The 24,052-nt window shown below is 43.1% G+C and overlaps 1 protein-coding gene across 1 annotated transcript in view; it reads left to right on the forward strand.

The window, feature by feature from the left end:
• Positions 1-21,220, forward strand: part of mypn (myopalladin) — a 37,563-nt gene extending 16,343 nt beyond the window's left edge. Inside the window, exons 8-23 of the mRNA XM_079513236.1 lie at positions 173-314; positions 1,062-1,085; positions 1,660-1,776; positions 1,884-2,679; positions 3,062-3,160; positions 5,192-6,580; positions 7,782-7,959; positions 8,513-8,593; positions 16,110-16,331; positions 16,556-16,705; positions 16,810-16,889; positions 17,051-17,180; positions 17,272-17,479; positions 17,568-17,733; positions 18,394-18,527; positions 19,468-21,220. Of these exons, the coding sequence (XP_079369362.1) occupies positions 173-314; positions 1,062-1,085; positions 1,660-1,776; positions 1,884-2,679; positions 3,062-3,160; positions 5,192-6,580; positions 7,782-7,959; positions 8,513-8,593; positions 16,110-16,331; positions 16,556-16,705; positions 16,810-16,889; positions 17,051-17,180; positions 17,272-17,479; positions 17,568-17,733; positions 18,394-18,527; positions 19,468-19,649 (4,098 nt within the window). The 3' untranslated portion in view covers positions 19,650-21,220. The remainder of the gene's footprint in view (positions 1-172; positions 315-1,061; positions 1,086-1,659; positions 1,777-1,883; positions 2,680-3,061; positions 3,161-5,191; positions 6,581-7,781; positions 7,960-8,512; positions 8,594-16,109; positions 16,332-16,555; positions 16,706-16,809; positions 16,890-17,050; positions 17,181-17,271; positions 17,480-17,567; positions 17,734-18,393; positions 18,528-19,467) is intronic.
• The last annotated feature ends 2,832 nt before the right edge of the window (positions 21,221-24,052 follow it).

Here is a 24,052-nt window from a genome sequence, read left to right on the forward strand (position 1 = left end):
TGCACTGCAAGTGACTGAGGGGAAACGGTGTTTGTTCTTTATGTATGTAAGTACTGTACATGGGGAAAATGACAAAGTCATTCTGATTTAGCATTTTGTTTTTTGTTGTATTTTATGCAAATACAATTAATGCAATAAATAATGTTTTGTGCCACACATTTTGTCCCACCAGAGTCTGCAAGAGCTCTTGGCATGGGAGAGCCAGCTGGTGGTGCTGGAGTGCCGTGTGAAGGGCGTGCCCTCACCTAAAGTGGAGTGGTACAGAGAGGGAACGCTCATACAGGACTCTCCTGACTTTCGGATCCTACAGAAAAGTATGCGCTGCCTTTTACTACCGTTTGATCATTTCACATACAGTACATCAGTGGTTTTCAACTTTTTTCATATCAAGGCCCATTAACATTATTTATTCAGCATTTTAAGCCACGTTTGGTGAGATCCAAAACGACAGAATGTTTTGTTGTCGTCGGATATATATATTTGCCCACAATTCCATGACAATTATTTTTGCTCTGCCTCTAATTGTGTAGACTTCGTGTAAATTAAGTAGCCTAATGCAGAGTATTTAACAATAATTTATCTCTTGAGAGCGTAATGGACCCGTTATGCTCTCAAGAGAATTTTAAGATCTAATAGATCTTTTGGTTACCAACTCTCCATCATTTAGCTGGGGACCACCTGGAACCCCCTCAAGGACCAGTGGTGATCCTCGGACCACTGGTTGAAAACCACTGTTATACAATACATGACAAAACACTTGCACAATCGGCAACATGTAAATGCTACTTACGTTTGTAGATGATCAAGAAATTGACTATATGGATGATATACTTGCAGAAGAGGATGCAGCTTATTTATTGTGACTGTATTTGATACGTTTTACTTTTAACTGTTTAGAATTGTAGCAACATTAATGCTCTGTTCTGCCGAAGTAAAAGAAGTACTGCAGATCTGTTCAAATAAAAAGTTAACGTTGAATTTAGTTGGCATTGCATTGATTATGAATGAGTTTGTATTGAACTGAAACTAATGACGATTTTGATATTGCTTTCTTCACACAGAGCCTAGATCCACGGCAGAATCAGGTACAAGATTTTCACATCAAGGACCATCAAATTAATATGTATTTGGCCACGGACTTTCATTTGAAAGGAGTTTGTGCCAGGGACCCCCATAAAAGAAGATTTGTCAACATTTGTTTAAAAGAAAGAAAGAAAGACATTTTGCTGTTGACCCCATGCATGGTAGTCCACTAGTCCCCCGATCCCACTTTGAGAAGCACTGTGCACTGTCCACTGTATACATATTAGTCTACTGAAGTGTTTATAACACTTGGCTGAAGCCTCTCCTGTTCCTCTGAACGTTGGCCAGGGCTGTGTTTCCCTGCCTCTGCACCATATAAGGCACCTTCTCAACCTGTGTCAAAGCACCAAGGCCAGATATCATTAGAATCTATCAAAGCTCCCCCACACATGCCTTCTTCCCCTAGACTGGAATCTGCATCACTACTACTACTGCTTTTGAAGAGCAAAATTACACATTTTCTGTGTTAGAATTGAGAATCTTCTCACATAAACAGAACATAATGCTGTAACATATTCTGATCATGTCGAATAAACGTAATCTGTTGATGATTGTTGTCTTGTCTATCGCCTCTAGAGGAAATCTGCACTTTGGTCATCGCTGAGGTCTTCCCAGAAGATTCAGGCATGTTTACATGCACAGCAAGCAACAAGTATGGAACTGTGTCCAGTATTGCTGCGCTAAGGGTGAAAGGTACCATTTCTGCATCTTATCGCATTAAAAGATAAAACAAATAAAAATGTAAGAAAATGTCACTGCAGAATCCTGAGTTCTGCCTCTTTCTTTCAAATTCCAATCAGGCAGTGGCAACAACAGCAAGACACTGAATAGCGGAAGAATGGACCTCGGCCAAATCCAGGAACCTTCCTCGTCAGACTTCACCGCTCCAGCTGCGAAGCCTCCGCCGGAGGCTGCCGTGACCAACAGCACGAAGGCCCATTCCAGCACCATCCGTTTAGACGCTCTGAGCTCCAGCACTGTACGCCTGGACCCTCTGAGCACCAGCACCGTACGCCTGGATCCTCTGAGCACCAGCACCGTACGCCTGGACCCTCTGAGCACCAGCACCCTCCGCCTGGACCCGCACAGCTCCAGCATGCTGCGTCCCGATGCCTCCGTCAGCAGTGCCAGTGTTCCCAGCTTGGACCCCCCGAGCCTCATCGGAGGCAGTCCCGGTACCGCCTCTCACAGCTGCAGCGCCCCGCGCCTAGACCCCCTCTACCTGAGCACGTGTCACCGGGACATGCTGCCGGGATCCAACGGAGGACACGTGGAGCCACAGGCTGCAAGCGGAGAGCTTCCCTCTTATCTGAAACCCTTCTCTGGTTCACCGATGGCCGAGTCTCCTCAGAGCTCCTCCGGCCTCAAGGCCGAGCAGGAAGTGTCCAGGCCCTCTTTGCCGACGTTATCTGACCTGGCTGCCGGCGGGGCCGCTAAAGTTAAGGCGGCCCCAAACCACCACAATGGGACCCCCACCGCCACCACGGTGGTGGTGCCCCTTCCTGATCCTCCTGCCAACTCCTGCCTCAAGGGCGGTTTGACCAAACACAGAGATTCACGCTCCAGCTCCAGGGTTGGCCGCCGTGTGCACTTCAGGTCGGTGTTGATTTCGAACAACAATTTTGTTAACACATAAAAACTAGACTAAAATGTTAGGGAGGAACTAGTGGAGAAGAGATCCAGCTTGGTTGCATGCTGAAAATAGCCGATCTACAAGCGCACAACGCAGCACTGCGTGACGCGTTGTAAGCTTGTAGATTGGCTATTTTCAGCAAGTGCAAAATCAGCCATTACAACGCCATCAAGGCCCGCCAAAATACATTTTAGTCGACTAAATCAACTGTAGATTTAGTCAACAAAAATAAAACTAGACTAACACTAAAACATTCCAGGTGACTAAAGTGTGACTAAAACTAAATGAAAATGTCAAAAGACTGACTAAAACTAAATAAAAAATGTTCTGCCAAAAACAACACAGGTTGCCAGAGGATGAGGAGGAGGAGGAAGAAAGTGACACCAGTCAGTCTGATGAGGCTCAGGGCAAAGGACCACCACCAGTTCTGGCTAAACCCAAACTGTAAGTATAACCCATTTTGACCTGAGATCAGATTCTAAAAATGTCTTCTACATCCTGACAGTTTTCTGAAAAAGCTATGTTTCTATGTCAGTCGTTCTTCGACTTTTCAAAAATAGCAGACCTACAAGCTCGTAGCACGCCACTCGATGGCGCGCTATGAGCTTGTAGATCTGCTATTTTTCAATAGCTAAAGCATAACGTAATGCTAACATCAAAAGGGGTTCCCGCCCAAAATTGGATAATAGCAAATTATTGTGATCTCTTCATGTGTCAGTATGTTGAGTTGACCGCCTAAAACAGTGGCTCCCAAACCTTTTATAGCTCGTGACCCAAAACAGAAATTGTATGTCTCCCCCGGGACCCAAACTAGTGAAAAAAGCAGATCTACAAGCTCACAGCTTGTAGTTCGGCTATTTAAACATTTGTTTTCTAATTTATGGAATTTCTTCGATTTTTCTTTGATTTCTTCATGAAATGAAAAAAATCATTGCATTTTGTTTTTAAGTCATGAAAATATTAGCGTTTTTGGAAATAGAGACCTGCGGATGAGCTTTTTTGTCACCGGCATCCGACCCACAGGAACGCACCCTGGGCGGGCCGGTTCCGGCGTGCTGCCCCGTGTCCGAAACGGTTGAGAAATGAAGAGTTACCGTGTGCCGGTCCCTCTACTGTACTGTACTGTCACTGTACTGTACTGGCACACCCAAAATCATCATATATACAGTTAATATGTGTGTGTGTGTGTGTTAGGTTGCGCACAGGTGGTGAAAAACAACCATGCTGTTTTCATGCTCATACCCAGCCAGCCAGCCAGCCAGGCAGGCAGGCACCCACCCACACACATAAGTCCGTAAGGGAGTGGTTGCACCACTCAAAAATAAAAGGACCCATAAAAATGGGTCCCGAGTCCCACTGTTTGGGAACCACTGGTCTAAAACACACTCTGAGTATAACACAAGGCAAAAATAATGTTTAATACATCACATTGTATACAATATACACATTGTGTAGAATATGATATATTACATATGGGTTGTATAGATAGTAATTAGTGTTACATTATATGAGTTTGACTGTGAGTGCTATATTTAGAAACAGCAGCACAGGTGGGAGGGCTCTCCTCTCTAAGGCTCCACACAGTAGATGTAATCTCAGTCGCATTTCACTGTTGAATGCATTTGGACCTAAAACATGTGGACTTTTCCTCTCTCCAAAACAAAGGATGGCATTTTCTATTTGTAAGTTAAATTCCACAAACTTGTCATTGATACATAATTTGTTTAGAATTGTTTGTAATGTCAAATTGTGAATGCAACTTTAATGATGATGAGTTTTTATGTGGCACTGTAAAGGTATTTCATCATACATGGGAAGACAAACTTTTAAATAATATTAAAAGGATGTTCATGTATACTTTACTGTGATTAAATGTGCTTGAAACAAGTGACAAAGTTCCTGTTTTGCCTGTAAGCTGAAAGTGTGTTTACCATGCCTTTCACAGTGTAGTGTTTGGAAGGTGCTTGAAGTACTTGTTGGTAGTCCATAAAAGGGAAGATAATTCTTCATTGGACTTGAGAGGCTCATACTCTCTCGCCCATTCACAGCACCTCTGCTTTTCTTAACCCATTTTGACCTGGGACCAGATTCTACTAAATGTCTCCTAAATCCTGACAGTTTTCTGAAAAACCTATGGTTCACAAACCATTTCATGTCAAGGTCCCCCACAATGATATGAAATTGGCCATTCATCTGAAAATATGTTGTTTCAGGGACCCCCCACCCAAGCAAAGATGTGAGTTAAAAACATTAGCTGTGAAAGACTATATAGTCAAATATTTGCCCACATTTTCACAACCTTTCAAAAATAGCGAGAGTGCTACGAGCTTATAGATCTGCTATGTTTCAACAGCTAAAGTTTAAAATGACGGTTAAAGTGGTTAAAAGCTATAAAGGCGACACAGACCTCTAAACGGATTCATATATTTTGACTTTCCTTTTCTCTTATCCCTTGCATCTAAATTATTTTGCCAGGGACCCGGCCCAGCTCCGGATCCTGCACAACCAGGTTCTTTTGGAGCAGCAGCAGGATACCGAACCCGCCGCAGCCCAAACCCAGGTCCAGATTCCACCTCATCATGCCCAGATCCAACCACAGACCCCCCTGAGTCCTTCCGACGGCGTATGTTGGTCACCCCGAATGCACCATGAACCACATCCACAGCCTGGCCTCAGCCTGCCCCACCACACCACCGTGACTCCCCAACAGGCCCTCCACCCTGCTGCGCCTCCGCTGGCTACACCTGCGCCTGCGCCCATACCGGCACCCATGTTTACACCCACAGTTGCATCCGTAGCTGCACCCATACCTGCACCCATAGTTGCGTCCGTACCTGCACCCATGGCCACTCCTGCACCACCCGCACACATCTTTGCACCCATGGCCACTCCTGCACCACCCGCACCCATCTTTGCACCCATGCCTCAGCCCATATCGCCCCCATTCATGTCCACACCACCCACTGTCACATCCTCACTGTTCTCCACTCCACCGCCGCCCCTACTAAACACCACGTCTGCACCTCTGTTAAACACGACGCGCCTGGCCCCCGCGAGCACGCTTCCATCTTCGCCGCAGCTGAAGACGACCCCGCTGATGTCACCCCCTCCTCCACGTGTCCCTCAGCTGAACGCAGCAGCCTCTAGTTCGTTGTTCAGCACAGCACTGCCCCTAACCCAGATGAACACCATCCACGCGTCCCACTTCAATCTGACCCCTTCATCCCTTTCCAGAACCGTGGCCTCGCCTCTTTTCAGCTCTCCTTTTGCACCTCAGGTCGGTGCGGTCCACACCTCATCAGACTCCTTCAGCAGCACCAGCTTCGTCTCCTCCTCCTCGTCGCAGCAGATCACCTCCCCGACTCCGCTGCTGAGGAGCACCCACGCCTCCCTGATGAACCTGGCCCCCGCCTCCCAGAGCTTCAGCTACGCCCGGCCCAAGGAGTTCATCGCGGCGCAGCCGACGACGCCGCTCTCGCCCGTCCGGAGTCCCTCGCCGACGGAGTCGCCGGTTCCCTTGCTCCAGGAGCTGGCCGCGGAGCTCAACTCCTCTGCGTCCAGCTCCCCCACCCTCCCCCCGTTCAGCCCGACGCCCAGGTTCTTCCCCACGCGGGTGCTGGGTTGTCCCACTAGTCCTCCGTCGTCCCTCGTGTCGTCCCCCACCCTGCTGTCGGCTCCGTACCTGAACTCGGTGTTTGCCTTCCGTACCCAGTCGCCGCCCCGGGCCACCTCCTCTCCCACGTCCAGCAGCTCCACTCCCAGCCCCATACAGAACCCTGTGGCGTTCCTCAGCTCGGTGCTGCCGTCGCTCCACACGGCGCAGGCCACCAACTCCATGGGCCTGCCCAAGCGCGCTCCATCAGCGTAAGCCACTTCCTGGATTACCAGTGTGCCAGTGTCGATTTCGTCGACTAATGCTATGACAAATAATGTTCGTCGACTAGCGTTTTTCACTGACGAAAACTAAATGGAAACTAAATGAAAACCAAGCTATGATGACTAAAACTAAGACTAAAACTCACAACTAGAAGGTCCTGGGTTCGATTCCCGCTGTGGGCGCTGGGGGCGTGTTCCTCCACGTCATCAGTGCCCATACCCGAGGCGGGGTTGGCGAAAGGGCCTTTCTGCGTGGAGTTTGCATGTTCTCCCCGTGTCCCCTAGGGTAGGTACCCTCACAAAAAAACATGCAGTAATCCTGGTCTCTAAACTACCTCCCCCTGGCCAGCCGGGATGCCTGGTGGAGGGGAAAGGAACTGGTCGGAATAACGTGTTCCTTCCACACGCTACGTCCGGCCGGGGAAACTCTCCCCTGTCAGGTGAAAAGAAGCAGCTTGGACTCCTCATGCATAGAAGGAAGCATGAGGTCAGTCTGCTGCCCCCCCCAGGTTGGCAGAGGAAGTGTAGCGCCCAGGATTTCATTAGATAATTGACACTGGGTTGCAAAATGGGTTGCAAAATCGTGGGATAAAAATTAAGTAAAAATATATACCGTATATTGACAATTTTGTCAACAAATTTGAACTAGACTAAAATATTAGGGAGGGACTATCTTGTCTATACTGGACAAGACATCCAGTATAAGTAAAAGACAAGTAATTTTACACTTGGTTGCGTGCTGAAAATCTAAAATCTACATGCTGAAGATCTACAATCTACAAGCTAGAGCTTGTCGATGCTCTAGCAAGTCATTGCGACGGCATCAAGGCCCGCCAAAATGCATTTTAGTCGACTAAATCACCTGTAGATTTGGTCGACTAAAATCCTATGATATTTAGTCAATTAAAACTAGACTATTACTAAAACATTCCAGGTGACTAAAACAAAATTAAGTTTTATTAAAAAGACTATGTAAATCTAAATGTGATGCCAAAAACAACACTGCACGTCAGGTATGAGAAATGCACGACGTTCCATTACAACGTTTTTGAGTGATGCAACCATAGCGTGCAGCCACTCCAATGCCCAGCTTTGTCCGTCCCTGTGTCCAGGGTACCAACAGGGGGCGCTGTTGCACCACTCACTTCAGACAGGTTTGATTTTAGTTTTATTGCCGTGTTGTGTTCAGGCCACCTACAGGCATAATGAAGAAGACACCCAGATCACGCTTGTTGTCCGACGAAGACATCCGTGACAGTAAAGAGCAGATCCTCCAGGACATCGAGAAAAAACTTCGCCTTAGGAACGATACCCTGCGCTTTGGACAACAACAACAACAACAACAACAACAACATCAACAGGTACTGGTACCACATTATAGTCTCCATATGCTGCACGTGTCACGGAGTGGTTCCAACTGTGTGAATATGTGACTAAATGAATGATTAATGAGCTCCAGGTTTTAATAAGTGAAATTCTCCGTTTCCTTCCTAAACATGTATTTGTGGTGGTGCTACTGTATGACACCAGGGGTCATCATCGCTATGTTGGCTTGTGGTGAACATTTTTGTCAACATTACATTTTTGCCACGGACATAATAAAATGAGTTTACAAAAATATTATTATTAGTTCCATTCCCAATCATTCATTTATCATATTCATTTGTCTTCATGTGTGTCTGTTCAATAACATCCATATGGATCACACATGATCCATGGTAATGAGTGAGCCTGCCTGTGTGTAGTGTGTACTTGTCTATTCATCTCACGTGTGTGTGTGTGTGTGTGTGTGTGTGTGTGTGTGTGTGTGTGTGTGTGTGTGTGTGTGTGTGTGTGTGTGTGTGTGTGTGTGTGTGTGTGTGTGTGTGTGTGTGTGTCCGTGTGTGTCCATGTTTCTCATCCATCCCTATCCTCTCATAGAAGCTGAATTATGGGGGGACAACGGGGAGCAGCCCCTCTTGGACAGTGAACACTTCTGCTACTGTCTTTAACTATGAAGAGGTACAACAAGGACCTTCCTCCATCCCAAGCACTGTATTGTTTAAGGCTGTATTGGTTCCTGATTCAGTTAGTCATTTCAAAGGATATTTGATAAATTATAATATATTATAATGTTTGTACGGTACCTAATGTTGCATTCAATCTTTTTGTTATGCATGAATAATTCCCCTAAAACATAAACCTAGTTAAAGTTGGTCCAGTGATGGTTATATCTTACAGTATGTTGCTAATACAAGACATGTATTTATCATATAATTTCAGCCAATTAACCCATTCTGGACGGGAACCCCTTTTGGTGTTTAACTAATCATATATGTTATACTTTAGCAGATCTACAAGCTCATAGGTCTGCTATTTTTTTTAATCGTAAAAATGCGGCACAAATCTTTGAATATATATTCTTGCAGAGCTAACCTGTTTTTTATTTCGACGTCAGGCCTAAACGCTTGCAGCCTTTATTAGCCCTGTATACTCTCAGCAAACCAATAGAACAACCAGCTCAGTGGCCTTGTGTTTAGGAGTGTCCGCCCTGAAACTGGGAGGTCGGGGTTCCATCCCTGGCCGGGTCATACCCCCCAATGCCTCCCTGCTTAATTGGCACTCAGCATCAAGGGTTGGATTGGGGGGTTAGATCAACTACAAATGATTCCCGGGCGCAGCACGGATTGATCCTATATAAACAATTTAATTTAGGTATGAGTTTTGCCACTCAATTCATGATTAACGTTCCAATTTTGGAGGTCTGGCTCATGGACTACAAACTTGATCATTTAGCTGGGGACCCCCTGGAACTGCCTCAAGGACCCCTGGTGTATGTGACAAATAGTAGGACTTTATAACATACCAGAACAATAGGTCATCATTCTAATCTATGCCCATTCCGTCGGAACGCATTATCAGAGTATCAATACACACTCATGTTGATGACATCTGGGCTCTCCATATATGGGGTTTTAAGGATTTAGAGAACCGCTGATCTGACTGACTAGTCTAGTGGGAAGAGGGGGGTATCATGCACCCCCCGGAAATATACTTCTAATCAATGTTTTCTTATTGGAAAAAATGTGCTGAAAATGATGAGCTATGATAAAAAGTTGTCAAAATGTCCCACCTACCTCAAAACCCCCTTTTTGGTATATGGCTCTGGCGAAATTGTGTAAAGGCAAATATTAATTCACTAAAATTACATAAATAGACATGGAAGTCTGAAATTTGTAATGGAGTATCCTGACACATAGGGGTAAGTAGAAGAATAGGATTTGGGGGGTTGCTACCATTAAAGTTTTAAATATGACCTACATTATCCCCAGAAAAATAAAAAAAGATGCTGTCCGCTTGACTAATAACAACAAAGATGGTTATTTTCCAACACATTATGGTGAAAATCACTGCCTCACTTGTGTATAGAAAACTTCCCATATCCTTAAGCTTCATTTTGAGCCCAAGATAACCTTTCTATCTTGAAAATTACTCTTTCTGTAGCCAAAACTCTGAACTACCGGTATACCTCAAATCGGTGAAAATTGTATATTCAGTCAGTATCAGCTATACATTTTGGAATGAATGAATGAATAACTGAGTTTGAACTGACTCCACATTATGGAATATTTCTTACTTGAATAAGCTATGTTAAAAAGTTGGCAAAGTGTCCAATCTACCATTTTTATGCAAATGAGTGTCACCATTATCAAAACAATCAATGTTTATATATCTCAGCCAATATTGCACTTAAATGAACAAATAAGGTGTCTATACTTGTATGTTTGTATGTTTTGAGGGTCAAGGATGTCAGTGAAACTATTCTTAAAGTGACCACATGTGCCCGTGGCATGCTGGTGTAAAAATCAGTGCTGCCATTACAATAAAGTCACATTTATACCAAGTAAGAGATACCAATATTGCATATAACTTTACAAATAAGGTATCTAGACAGGTGTTGTGTTATGCTAGCTTTATAATTTAGAATATATATACTGTAGCATAACATCACACACAAAAAACATCCTCAGTATGAACAATACTAGGCGGCAGTATACACACTATAGAATGGCCTGCACTATGCAGTATAAAATACAAACAGTCACACAATCCTGTAACAGTATTCCATCATATACACACTCAAATGCAAAAGTGTAAGCAACAGTACACTAGAATGCACCATAAAGAACAAAATGCAGTCACATTAATCAGTCTTCTTCGTCTTCTTGTCCATGGTCTCCAATGACAAGGAGATCAAGGGTTGGTAGGACTGGACCGCAGGACCACACTGGATTTAAAAACCCTTCGATTTTCAACCATCCCTGCCCTTCATAGGGTTTTGGTTTTTCCACAATAGCTTCATCAGCTCGCTTGTATAAGGCAACACAGTGGTTCTCTTCAGAGCAGAGTAGCATGGAGGAAGACGAGCCAGGTCAACTTTAGATTTAAGAAGTGAGTTTGTCATTTGCCCCCACCATTGTCTGCAGCAACTTGGCACGGGTGAAGTCCACTGGGGCAGCAGTGGCTCAGGGGTAGAGTGGCCGGATGGTAACCGCAAGGTTGCCATTTCAAACCCTGGCTCCCCCAGAGTTAGTGTCGAAGTGTCCTTGAGCAAGACACTGAACCCCTAATTGCTCCTGATGTGCTGGTTGGTGCCTTGCATGGTTTCCGCCGCCATCAGTGTATGAATGTGTTTGAATGGGTGAATGTAATGCACAATCTATGTAAAGCATCTTGGATAAAGGCGCTATATAAATGCACCATTTACCATACTGAAGACTCACAACTCTGTCCATACAGCAGACAGATGAATTGCTGCAACTATACTAATTAAGGATCTGTTCCATATAGACCGATTCAGAAATGGGTCTCATGGTCGCAGGCAACATATTTCCTGTGGACGGAGACGACATAACAGTCGGCTCTTCTACTACATTGAATGGATAGAGAGACCAAATAGAGTGCTGAAACGTTACTCTTTTACCTGCTTTTTAATAACACTAACTTTACAAAGATGCCCAGAACATCAGGATAAACCTGTGTAGTGTATGGCTGCTTCAACAGTGGTGGCAACGTTCAACTTTGGAGAAGAATACGTTGCCTGCGACCATGAGACCCGTTTCTGAATCGGAGATAGTGTAGCACAAGGCACATTTCAAGGACCCCCATAACACTTACGGGTCCATTTGGTTCCATTTTGTACGTTCAGAATTGCACACCAGTAAGATGTCAACAGCTCAGTGGCCTTGTAGTCAGAGTGTTCGCCCTGAGACTGGGAGGTCGGGGTTCGATCCCCTGGCCGGGTCATACCAAAGACTCAGTCGGTAAGTCGGACATGTCCCTGCTACATACTAGTGTCATGTCCAGGGGGTGTACTTGTACATCAAGCTACCTCATACTACAGAAACAGGAGATAGGCTTCTGCCCTATGGGCCTCATGGCTACACAAGGCTTACTTACAGGTCCATTTGGTTCCATTTTGTACACTCTAAAGTTACACACCCGTAAGAAGCTCTGGATATCATCAACAGCTCAGTGGCCTTGTAGTTAGAGCGTCCGCCCTGAGACTGGATAGTCAGGGGTTCGATCCCCAGCCGGGGAACACCAAAGGGTTGGATTGGGGTAAGTCCCTGCGACATACTAGTCATGCCAGGGAGTGTACTTGTTAGGCTCCTGCCCTATGGGTCATATGGCTTGGCTAGGCTCAGAATATATGCTATTTAAATTGTGAGTCTTCAGTGAAAGAGTGGTGGGGCAGATGACAAACTAATTTCTAAATCTAAAGTTGACCTGGCTCGCCTTCCTACATGCTACTCTGCTCTGAAGAGAGCCACCGTTGCCTTATACAAGCGAGCTGATGAAGCTATGGTGGAAATACCAAAACCCTATGATGAAGGGCAGGGATTGTTGAAAACCAAATAGTTTTTGAATCCAGTGTGTCCTGTGGTGCAGTCCTATACCAACCTCACTGCTTGATCTCCTTGACATACACCGTCTCCACACCATAGCGCAAAACTTTCTTAAGCTGCGCACTTCTTAAGCTGCGCGCAGCTTAAATTCCGAGTTTTTAGACAGCTGGTGGATGGAAAAGAAGCTCCACCTCCGCCGAAGACTTGGGCGGAGGAGAGCGTTTCCGGGAATCTGGCCGTCGCGCAAGAATTCAGCGGAGGTGGAGCTTAATTTCCATCCACCAGCTGTCTAAAAACTCAAGCTTTAAGCTACGCGCAGCCGAGAACGTGCGCAGCTCTTTCGACCGTCTGGCAGCACCTACTGGAAAGCATGCACAAGAAGCCGGCGACGAGATAGAGGAATTGATTTCATCGGCACTGATTTGCACACCAGCATGCCATGGGCACATGTAGTCACTTTAAGAATAGTTTCACTGAGATCCTCGACCCTCAAAACATAGGTCTAGACACCGTATTTGTTCATTTAAGTGCAGTATTGGCTGAGATATAGTGAAAATCGATTATTTTGATAATGGAGGCACTCATTTGCATAAAAATTGTAGATTGGACACTTTTCCAACTTTTTAACATAGCTTATTCAAGTAAGAAATATTCCATAATGTGGAGTCAGTTCAAACTCAGTCATTCATTAATTTATTCCAAATGTATAGCTGACTGACTGAATATACAATTTTCACCGATTTGAGGTATAGTTCAGAGTTTTGGCTACAGAAAGAGTAACTTTCAAGATAGAAAGGTTATCTTGGGATCAAATTGAAGCTTAGGGATATGGGAAGTTTTCTATATACAAGTGAGGCAGTGATTTTCACCAAAATGTGTTGGAAAATAACCATCTTTGTTGTTATTAGTCAAGCGGACAGCATCTTTTTTTGTTTTTCTGGGGATAATGTAGGTCATATTTAAAACTATAATGGTAGCAACCCCCCAAATCCTACTCTTCTACTTACCCCTATGTGTCAGGATACTCCATGACAAATTTCAGACTTCCATGTCTATTTATGTAATTTTAGTGAATTAATATTTGCCTTTACACAATTTCGCCAGAGCCATATACCAAAAAGGGGGTTTTGAGGTAGGTGGGACATTTTGACAACTTTTTATCATAGCTCATCATTTTCAGCACATTTTTTCCAATAAGAAAACACTGATTAGAAGTATATTTCCGGGGGGTGCATGATACCCCCCTCTTCCCACTGTACTAGACTCCTCAGTCACCCCTCGGGGCCTCTGCCTCGGCAATACAAACACCATGTTTGAAGTGAAGTCGATGGAGAGACACGCAACAAACGCGTGCAGGCACTGAGGGATTACATGCATTTATAGAGAGAAGATAAGATTGAAATGTCTTTGCTAATCACATGTTGTAATATAACACAAGAGCATTCAATGCAGGCTTTTACACTGCATCTCTGTTCTCTGTTTTACACTCCAGCTGCATTTTCAAATACCAAGGAGGACTCATTTATGTTTTTGTTACATGAACGTTTTTTGCTTGACAATTTGCATTTTGCTTGACGAATGACTCTAATCACTTCACATTATCTATGTTATCAAGTGGTTTAAAGCCTCAATGTCTGTATCTTAATGTCCGTGGGTGGGAAGCCAGTTGGGAGGGGGTGGGGGAGATATCTCTCTGCACTAACAACTTCCTACAGGTTGGTCAAGGTTCTGGGTGGGATAGCATATTCCTCACAGTGGTGGAACTGAGTACATTTACTCAAGTACTGTACTTAAGTACCATTTTGAGGTACTTTTACTTTACTGGAGTATTTAAAAAAAAATCTGTACCTTTACTTCTACTCCACTACACTAAAAATATTGCACTTTTACTTCACTGCAATTATTTGAAAACTTTAGTTACTTGTTACCCGCGACGCATTGTGGAGCTTGTAGATCGGCTATTTTCTAAAGATGTTTTTAATACATTTGAAAACTTTAAATAGGACATTCTGCACAATGAGTACTTTTACTTTTGGTACTTTAAGTACATTTTGATGCCAATACTTTAGTACTTACTCAAGTACATTTTGAATGTTGTACTTTTACTTGTAACAGAGTATTTCCATATTGCAGTTTTGATACTTTTACTTAAGTAAAAATAGGTACTTTTTCCACGACTGATTCCTCAGCATGCGTTACGGTTTATGCCTTCCCAGTCAGATGACACTTGGTTGTCGACACCCTTCCAAGGCCAAACGGTAGGGCTTAGCAGTGACAGGTTCTAGATCAGGGGTGCCCAAAAGGTAGATTGTGATCTACCAGTAGATCAGAAAGGCTTTGCAGGTACAGTAGATCGCATGACATGGCCCTAAAAATATATATAATTAAAAAAGGAAAAAGGCATCTGCCACTTGAATTAAGGCGACTTCATTGATTAACATCAAATGGGGCCTGTCAGCTCAAACCCACAATGCAATACTTTGTTTTCAAGAGTGTTGCGCACAAACGTCAGATGCATTACAAAGTTAGACAAAACAAAACAGTACCAATTCCATTCCCCCCCTCTATTTCCCATTCCAAGTGTGTTTGTCTTATGTAACACCAGCACCGCTATTCAATTTTTTTTTACTATTTTCAGCAATGATATAATGTTTTTTGGGTTGGTAGACCTTGTTGAGCTGGTCATTTTGAAAGTAGCTCTCAAGTCAAAAAAGTGCGGGCACCCATGGTCTAGACACATGGGGGAGAATTGGCATAACACCAAAATTTGGAGAAAAAAGATTAAAGGACTACTTCAGACATTTCCAACGATCTTCATATATTTGGTCCTCACTGATGCTCATGATACGGTAAAATGATACAATTTTTGTCTACTCGATCTGTTTCAGAAGAGGGATGTGGACAGTTCAGAAACCCGCCTACCAGTGACAACATCGTTCAGCAGGTGTTTTTCTTTAATTTTTTTAATTACCGGTATTAGTGTAGATTTTCGTCTTACACAAACCCATTGACAATGAATGGAGAATTTCCGTCATGTGTCTAAGCAAATAAACGTTTTTACCATCGATGATGTCACTGGTAAGCGGGTTTCGGAACTTTCCGCAGCCCTCCTCTGAGACACAGACAGAGTAAGAAATAAATGGAGTACCAATTATATGAAGATAGGCCTGGGCCATGGCTCAGTGGTCCAGGCACCTTGGCTGGCAATCCAGTCTGGCAGTGTGCCGCGGGTTCGACTCCCGATCCCGACGGCCTTTACTGCATGTCTTCCCCCCATCTCTCTCCCCATTTCCTGTCAGCCTACTGTCTGTCCCTCCATAAAATATATAAAATAAAGGCGAAAGCCACACCAAAAAAAACATCATAAAAAAAAATATATATATATGATAGGTTGAAAATGGCTGAAGTCGTCCTTTAAGATTAAAATAATATCGTGAAATGGTATATAAATGCCCACCTCCAAGTGCATGTTTCGGGTGTGTTAGGCACACACAGATAAAGTGTTGCACCTCATGACGGTATCCATACGTCAGGACTTTAGATGAGCGACTCTAAAACTCAAAGACATTGGTCCTCTTAATAATGTGACGTGATTCAGCACATTTATATAGTGCTCTTTCTGGTTCTAGGAGTACAGAGTGTCCAACTTTGAGCAGAGGCTAATGAGTGAGATAGAGTACCGCTTGGAGCGCATGCCAGTGGAGGAGTCTGACGACGAGGTGCAGCACGCCGAGGTCCCTACGGGGAAGTGCATCGCGCCCATCTTTGACAAGAAGCTGAAGAACTTCAGAGCAATGGAAGGCGTGCCTGTCACGTTCTCCTGTAAAGTAGTGGGAATCCCAATACCAAAGGTGAGGACGAGGTCGACATATTCTAGATATAAATGATTTAATAATTCAATTCAATTTTGATCCAAATATTTAGTTTTCAGTTTTTTTCCCCTTGCGGTAAAGTAGTTTCTGTTGCAATCGTCATGTCTTGATCAATCTCCTTCAAAGTGTCGCCGCTTTGCATCAAGTGGCTAAAATAAAATAAAGGGTTGGCCTTCATCGTTAACGGGCGCTTTTCTCTTTAGGTGTACTGGTTCAAAGATGGTAAGCAAATCTTGAGGAGGAACGAGCATTACAAGAAGATCAGAGAGAGGGACGGGACGTGTGCCTTGCACATAGAATCCACCAACAATGATGACGACGGAAACTACACCGTCATGGCAGCTAATCCCCAAGTAAAAAACCTCACACTCCACTTCCTGTGTGCTTCCCAGCTTCCCTCTTCTTCTTTTTTTGCTCAACGGCCAAATCTGATCAGCTGTTTGATTTCCTCTACCAGGGACGTATCAGCTGCTCTGGACATTTGATCATCCAAACGGGTCCCCCAAGAAACCGAATGACGCCTATTAACTCCCAGAGGTGAGTGATCTGCCGAGGTACAGTGTGGATCAATCTTCCGGGACGATACATCTAGGTGTAGTTGGGCTCCCATGGTGCGACGAATCTGCCATCTGGAATTGCGTGGTAGCGAAAATGACGTTGATGTCTTTACCTTATTCTTTTATATACCTTGATTACAGGGTGCGAGCCCGTATACAGGAAGTCGAGGAGGGAGAGCAAACGCAGGAGCAGTTCTTTCGACCTCACTTCCTCCAGGCTCCAGGTGACATGGTTGTTCACGAAGGAAGACTCTGTAGACTAGACTGCAAGGTAGGCGGCAGGTGACACGAGACCCATGGAATGTTATGGCGGCATTGTCTTAGTGGAAGTGCCGTTTATTCCTGCCGTTGTGTTTCCGCAGGTGAATGGTCTCCCTAACCCTGAGCTGATGTGGTTGGTCAACGGGAGGCCAATCTATCCAGATCTTCTTCACAGGATGATGGTGCGGGAGAATGGCATCCATTCGCTGGTCATTGACCCTGCCACACAGAATGATGCCGGCACCTATACCTGCATTGCAAGTAATAAAGCAGGACAGAGCTCCTTCTGTCTAGAACTCAAAGTCGTAGGTAAGGACTTCCTCATACTGTACTGTGTACATTATAGTACTCCGTGCTGTGCAAAATAGAGTAATCTTTTGAGTTGTGTCCACTTTAGAGAGAGAAATGAAGCAGGCTCCTCTGTTTGTGGAGAAGCTTCAGAACACGGGCATCGCAGAGGGCAGCCCTGTCAGGCTGGAGTGTCGGGTGGTAGGCATGCCCCCTCCCATTATCTTCTGGAAGAAGGACAATGACACCATTCCTAGAGCCACGGACAGAATCAGGTTAGAGACCAGAGTTTAACATCGGGGACTTTTGTAGAAAAGCTATTTGTCTGAATTTGCACGCAATACACATTGCAGTGTTGTTTTTGGCAGAGAATTTCCATTTTAGTTTTAGTCATAGTCTCTTGAATAGTTTTCACTTAGTTTTAGTCACATTTTAGTCACCTGGAATGTTTTAGTGTTAGTCTAGTTTTAGTCGACTAAATATCATAAGATTTTAGTCGACTAAATCTACAGTTAATTTAGTCGACTAAAATTTATTTTAGTTGGCCTTGATGCCGTCGTAATGACATTTTTTACACTTGCTGAAAATAGCAGATCTACAAGCTCACAACGCGTCGCTGCGACGCGTTGTGAGCTTGTAGATCTGCTATTTTCAGCATGCAACCAAGTGTAAAATGACTTATAGTCTAGTTTTTATTTGTCAACGAAATTGTCAGTATATTTAGTCTTAGTTTTAGTCATCATAGCTTAGTTTTCATTTAGTTTCCATTTAGTTTTTGTCAGTGAAAAAAGGTAGTCGACGAACATTTTTCGTTTTAGTCGACGAAAACAACACTGCATTGCATAAGTACTCAGAGCTTGCAAGTCATGTTAGCATGACTTCTACCCTAACCCTAATAAGTATCTGAGGCGTCTGTGAATGTGTATTTATTTCAGCATGCACCAGGATCCTACTGGATATGTGTGTCTCGTTATCCAGCCAACCAGGAAAGAGGATGCTGGCTGGTTCACAGTGTCAGCTAAAAATGAGGCTGGAATTGTATCTTGCACGTGCAGACTAGACATATATGGTAATGTGTAAAGAATAAATCTCTCGGCAGCCACAGTTGCCATCGCACCGTCTGCTTACACAGTAGAATCCTCAGTGTTAATCAATTCATATGGACCGTAGGAAATATCATAGGCAATATCCAACAGTTTGATCATTACTACCAAGTGGAATACTGAGATTTAATTTAACTCTCAGTAACCCTTACAGGTACATTTCTGCATTCCGAGTAAAATGTTCACAGTACAAGATGTTTACTGTCACATGCACGTGTACAATAAAACTGGTACCAACATTTGGTTAGGGAAAGTTAGCGAAATGTGTGGCAAATCTGCAAAAAAAAAATGCTTACCACCTAGCTTTCTTCACAAATGTTTTCATAAAGGTGTCTACTATCACCAGTATCAATTTGTTCCAAGCCAAGTCCCTTGCGAAACTTTGTGACAGCTGCTGAAAGTTGGGGTACCATAAACAACCTATATATGGCAACATTTTCAAAATGTCATTATACTTTAAGTTAAGTAGCATGTGACATGTCAAACTATGGGGGTTTCATGATTCTAAGTCCATTGCAAGCATTAGTTTTGCACGAAAAACACTCTGTTTTTAGTCGAAGGAGTGTTAATTGTGCAAAACTAATGCTTGCAATGGATTCAGAATCATGAAACCCCCCTAGTTTGACACATCACATGCTACGTACATTTTCAAAATTTTGCCTTATAGGTTGTTAATGGTATCCCAACTTTCAGCAGGTGTCACAAAGTTTCCCAAAGGAGTTGGGTTGGACCAAATTGAGAGGTGATAGTAGACACAAATCCATAGGCTGAAAAACACTCAGGAATTTGCTGTGTATGTAATTGACTTAGAATCTATCTCAAATAGTATGTCAAATAATCATGTAGGCAAGTGGTGATCATCAATCTGCTTAGTAAAAGTGTTGTCTTGTCTGTGTGGACCCGCAGCTCAGTGGCATCAGAGCGTCCACATGCCAGTGAAGAAGGCTCCTCATCGCGCGGGCAGCCGCTACGCGGCTCTGACAGGCCAGGGGCTGGACATCAGGTCAGCTTTCCCCACGTCTGAGAACAACCCCATCCTGTTCTCCAGCTCTCCTCTTGAGGTTACGCTGGAGAGCGAGGAGCTGTGAGACCGACCCGACCGCCTTGGAGGCTGCAACACTGTGAATATTCGCCACGCACGGCAGAATCATCTTGAGGTCTCCTGAGAACGTAATGTCAAGGGTTTCTTTATTCCAAAAGCACTCCGTATAATTTCTGTATTTTTTTGGCAGAATCCATTTCATTAGAGTAAACCACAGTTAAAGTCTCTTTTCAAATGGTGGAAAGAATTAAACTCTTGATGTGCTGCGTTCTTCATTTTGCGATTAATTTACCTTTTTGATTTGAGGTGGCGACTGTGGATAAGACAATTAAGAGCTTTCAGGATTATTGACCATATCCACGGCCACCTTTTCGCTCTCACATTACACCCCTCCACCCCCCCCAAGTATGACACAGCAACTCAATGCAATCTGTGAATATGGTCAATTGCCTCCAGCGTATTGTGTGATATGAGTGATGCATTTAAAATAAGGGATACACTCAAAACATAGTAACAGAAGAAGTTATTGTCTCACCTGCTAGATGGCAAAGCTATCGGAACTGATGGTAGGTTAGTCACCATTCCTATTTATTTGTCATTTGAAGAGTGTTATTCACATACAAAAATAATAATAATAGCAAAAAGACAGACAGGTTTGCAAAGTCTTAGTTCACAAGCCACTGGTGGAGTTGAATTATTCATACCGTAGTTTTTTTTCCTATACTTTGTGTCTTTGTTTAGGTTGTTGTTGTTGAATGTTTGACAAAATATTTCATTTTATGTTATATTCTACTGTACATCTGCTCTTAAACTGTAGTTGTACTCTTGATGCGGTACTTGTACCATATATATTTTTGAAAAACATGTTACAGTATATTATACCAATGCCGGTGTGTTTGAAAGTTTATATGAAAGGATTCATAAATTATTGTTTAAGGGATTTATAAATTATTGTTTATTAATAATTAAGTATAATGAAAAGATTAATATAAGTAAAGACATTATTGGAGGATACCGATCGATGTTTTATTGTGCCATTTAGAGCCGTTTCTTTAATTTGTTCCAAGGAATGCGGTTTTTCATTTAGTTAGTGAGAAATCGAACATGTAAATGGATCACACTTTTGCACCATGTTTTGGCTGAAGGAGACGCAATGCAGTATCACAAAGTCACTTTTAAAGATGACATACTGTACTGTATGTAGGTCTGTCTCTTCTTGCGTAACTACTCATTTTAGCTCATTGCCACACAATGTGAATTCACTGCAGTTCAAACACAAAACACACAGTCATGTTTATGCCAATAGATTGTCTTTTATAAAGTGAGGTCTTTGTCCTGCTAAGTGCTAATGCTTAATTTATACTCTGTGGTACGGCGGTGTGACTCGGCGAATGTCGCTCGATGTCGGATGTTTTCGATGAATGACACTGTTTTACGATGAAGTATGCATTGGGCTTAATTCTGCTGTACCGAGATGGGAAACTGGATTAGAATAACACAACGAGCTGCATTGGCCATACTTTTAAGGGAGTAGCCTACAGTCTTTAGCCACGTTTAGGCTAATACTATGAGTTTCAATAATGTCAACATTGAAACTCATCAGTCAGGCTTAATTGATTTAGGGACACCGGCGTCGAGTGAAATATTGGATGTTAAGACATAGCTTTGATTGAAACACATTATGAAACATCCAAGTCGGTATAAAAAAAACAATATTAAGAAAAATAAATGTTTTGAAGCACATATTGAGTTCATGTAAAATTGCACAATGTAAAATAGTAGGTTGTTTTCTCAGAATAAAGTTATATTTATTCAAACTCAAAGTATTGTAATTATCTAGCTCAGTGTTTCTCAAACTTTATTCTCTACCTAATAATGTTGAATTCACAAAACATTCTTCCTGATACTGACAATATTGTTTTGTATTTCTGTCTAAGGGCCGATTTATACTCCTATTTTACCGCTGTAGTGCCGAAATGATTTCGGCTCGTCAGAAATTTTCAGTAGCACCGAAGAGCCGACTTTAGGACGGTACCCGTCCCCCCAAACCTCAAATGACGTCACATTGTAGGCTCTACAGAGCCGAACCGACTTTTATTCGGCTCTAAAATAGGAGTATGAATAGGCCTATCTCACAGCCCGTTTTTCACGCCCACTTCCGGTAAATAGTGGTGACTTTAACATGGGCATTTACACGTTTTTTTCTCTGGAGAATCTAAGTACATTTTCTAATGTAAAAATGTGACAGACCAATATTATTATGAAGCAAACAAGATGGTAAATCAGGTCGAGCAGATAGAACAAACCTTACCTTGAGAAAACAAAAGTTGTAGACTTCTTAAATAACCTCTTTTAACATGTAGCGTCTATGGAGTGACGTCACGCTATCACCACTAACCCCGAAAGGGGGCGTATTTAGGGGGGCGGGGAAATTCTGTGAGATAGGCTTATTGCGTCTTAGGCGCGATTCATACTGAAAATTTCTGACGGGCCGAAATCATTTCGGCACTACAGCGGCAAAATAGGAGTATGAATCGGCCCTTAGCCTCCCCACCCTTAACTGATTGAATGAGTACCCCAAAGGCAGTGTCCCATTTAAAAATCTGTGTTCTGGCTTGATCAAGTAGATATAATTATCTGCATGGAGACTAGACATCACCTGATATTTCTCAGATTTTATCACTGATGTTAACTCACTTTAACCCGCAGTTTCAGTGGTGGAAATACTTTTGAAGTTACTATATGGTAACTAAAGCTGTTAAAACATAGTAGTCTCTGAGATGTAGCGATACTTAATTTTTTGTATGAAGTATCACAGGATGCCTGAAGGTCTATTGACCGAAGCTTTGCCATAAGCCTTAAGAAAAGTTGTTCTTATTGTGCAAGTGTAGACGGTGTGAGCCTGTGAGGGTTATTTAATTTTGTTCTATTTGTATGAAGTATTAAAAAAAATGCACTTGGTTACTTTCACCACTGTGTTATTTGATCTCCTCCCAATTGCACACTTTTTTCTTTCCTAAGGTGAAATGTTCCACAACCATTAATGCTATAATGACCATGTTATAATACAAGCTTTCCAGTGATGCTGACACCATAGTATGCACAAATGGCAATCCTTGTAAACCAATTAACCATTGCTAATCAGTCCAATTAGACGAGAACAAAGTTCAAATAGGCATGAAATTACATTCACCTTCCGTGACCCACTTACACCCCCCCAGGCTCATCTGACCAGCTGCCAGGACTTCTTGTTAGCTGATTGGATGTGTTCCAGAGTAATAATAATAATTGGCTTTTTTAGACCATGCTTGACCAGAAAACAATTAAAACCATAGTGTTTGGGGAAATACAGTGGTCACTAATAATAATGGATGCAAGTTTGATTGATAGATACTTTATTTGTCCTTGCTGAAATGAATTTACTGCCAAGCAGTCATCAGGATAGGACAGACAGATCACACAATACATTGACAATTCTTGCAGAGAGGGAAAAAGTAAGACAATGTGATGTACTGTATGTAACAACTAGGACGATACTGTGACATGATTACAACACAAGAAATTGCTACTGTCATTGAATGGTATTCCCTTTGATGGCAGCGTTATCTGTGCAGGCAATGTTTCGACTATACATGCTCGTCATTGAAAGCAATGTATGCCATGAATGAATATGCTTAATCTCACAATAGATGATGTGACTGTAATGCAATGTATCAGTTACATTTATAAAGTCAAGCCATCCGTGCTCAGAATAGCCAATCCACTTTTTTTTCCTCCACAACTTTCTCCCAGACAGAATCATATGCCCCATGCCGTAATCTTCACTTCTCCTGTTCTCCACATATCCTCCTTTCTGGATTAATTCTGATATCTGACACCATCACAACAGGCGGGTCACTCTTCTCCTGTGACATATGGCTTTATGAGCAAGTTTAGTTTTTTTGTGTTGGACGTATACAGTGCTCAGACAAGCCAATCACGTGAGGGATTGGGGGGTAAAAAACAAGCCTCTAAGACACGACCGGTAGGACTAGGCCCATGTCTAGTGTCTAGTCGAGACCCTCAGACACGACAAGCAGCAGCTGGCCGACTACATCAATCTGTGATCAATGGACCAACTGGTAGATGGGATTATATGCCTAATTGCACAGCCTATGCCTGAAATGACCAGACAAGCACCCGTTTGCGACCATGACCCAATATTAGGAACAGACATTATCCTGTGGCTTCTAATAGTGATTAATCATTCAGTATGTATGCTTCTATGACCCCAAGCTTTTAGTGTCCCATTTGTCACAGCGATGCCCAGTTAAGATGTTATGTTACAGACACCAGAAAACAGTGGAGAAAGCTGCACTTCTCCCTCTGCCTGTGTAAGACAGTGGTGTTGGAAGTACTCCGAAATCTTTACTTATAAGTAAAAGTAACAATACCACAATGTAGAAATAC

This window comes from Electrona antarctica (assembly GCF_951216825.1).
Source record: "Electrona antarctica genome assembly, chromosome: 10".
Taxonomy (NCBI): Eukaryota; Metazoa; Chordata; class Actinopteri; order Myctophiformes; family Myctophidae; genus Electrona; species Electrona antarctica.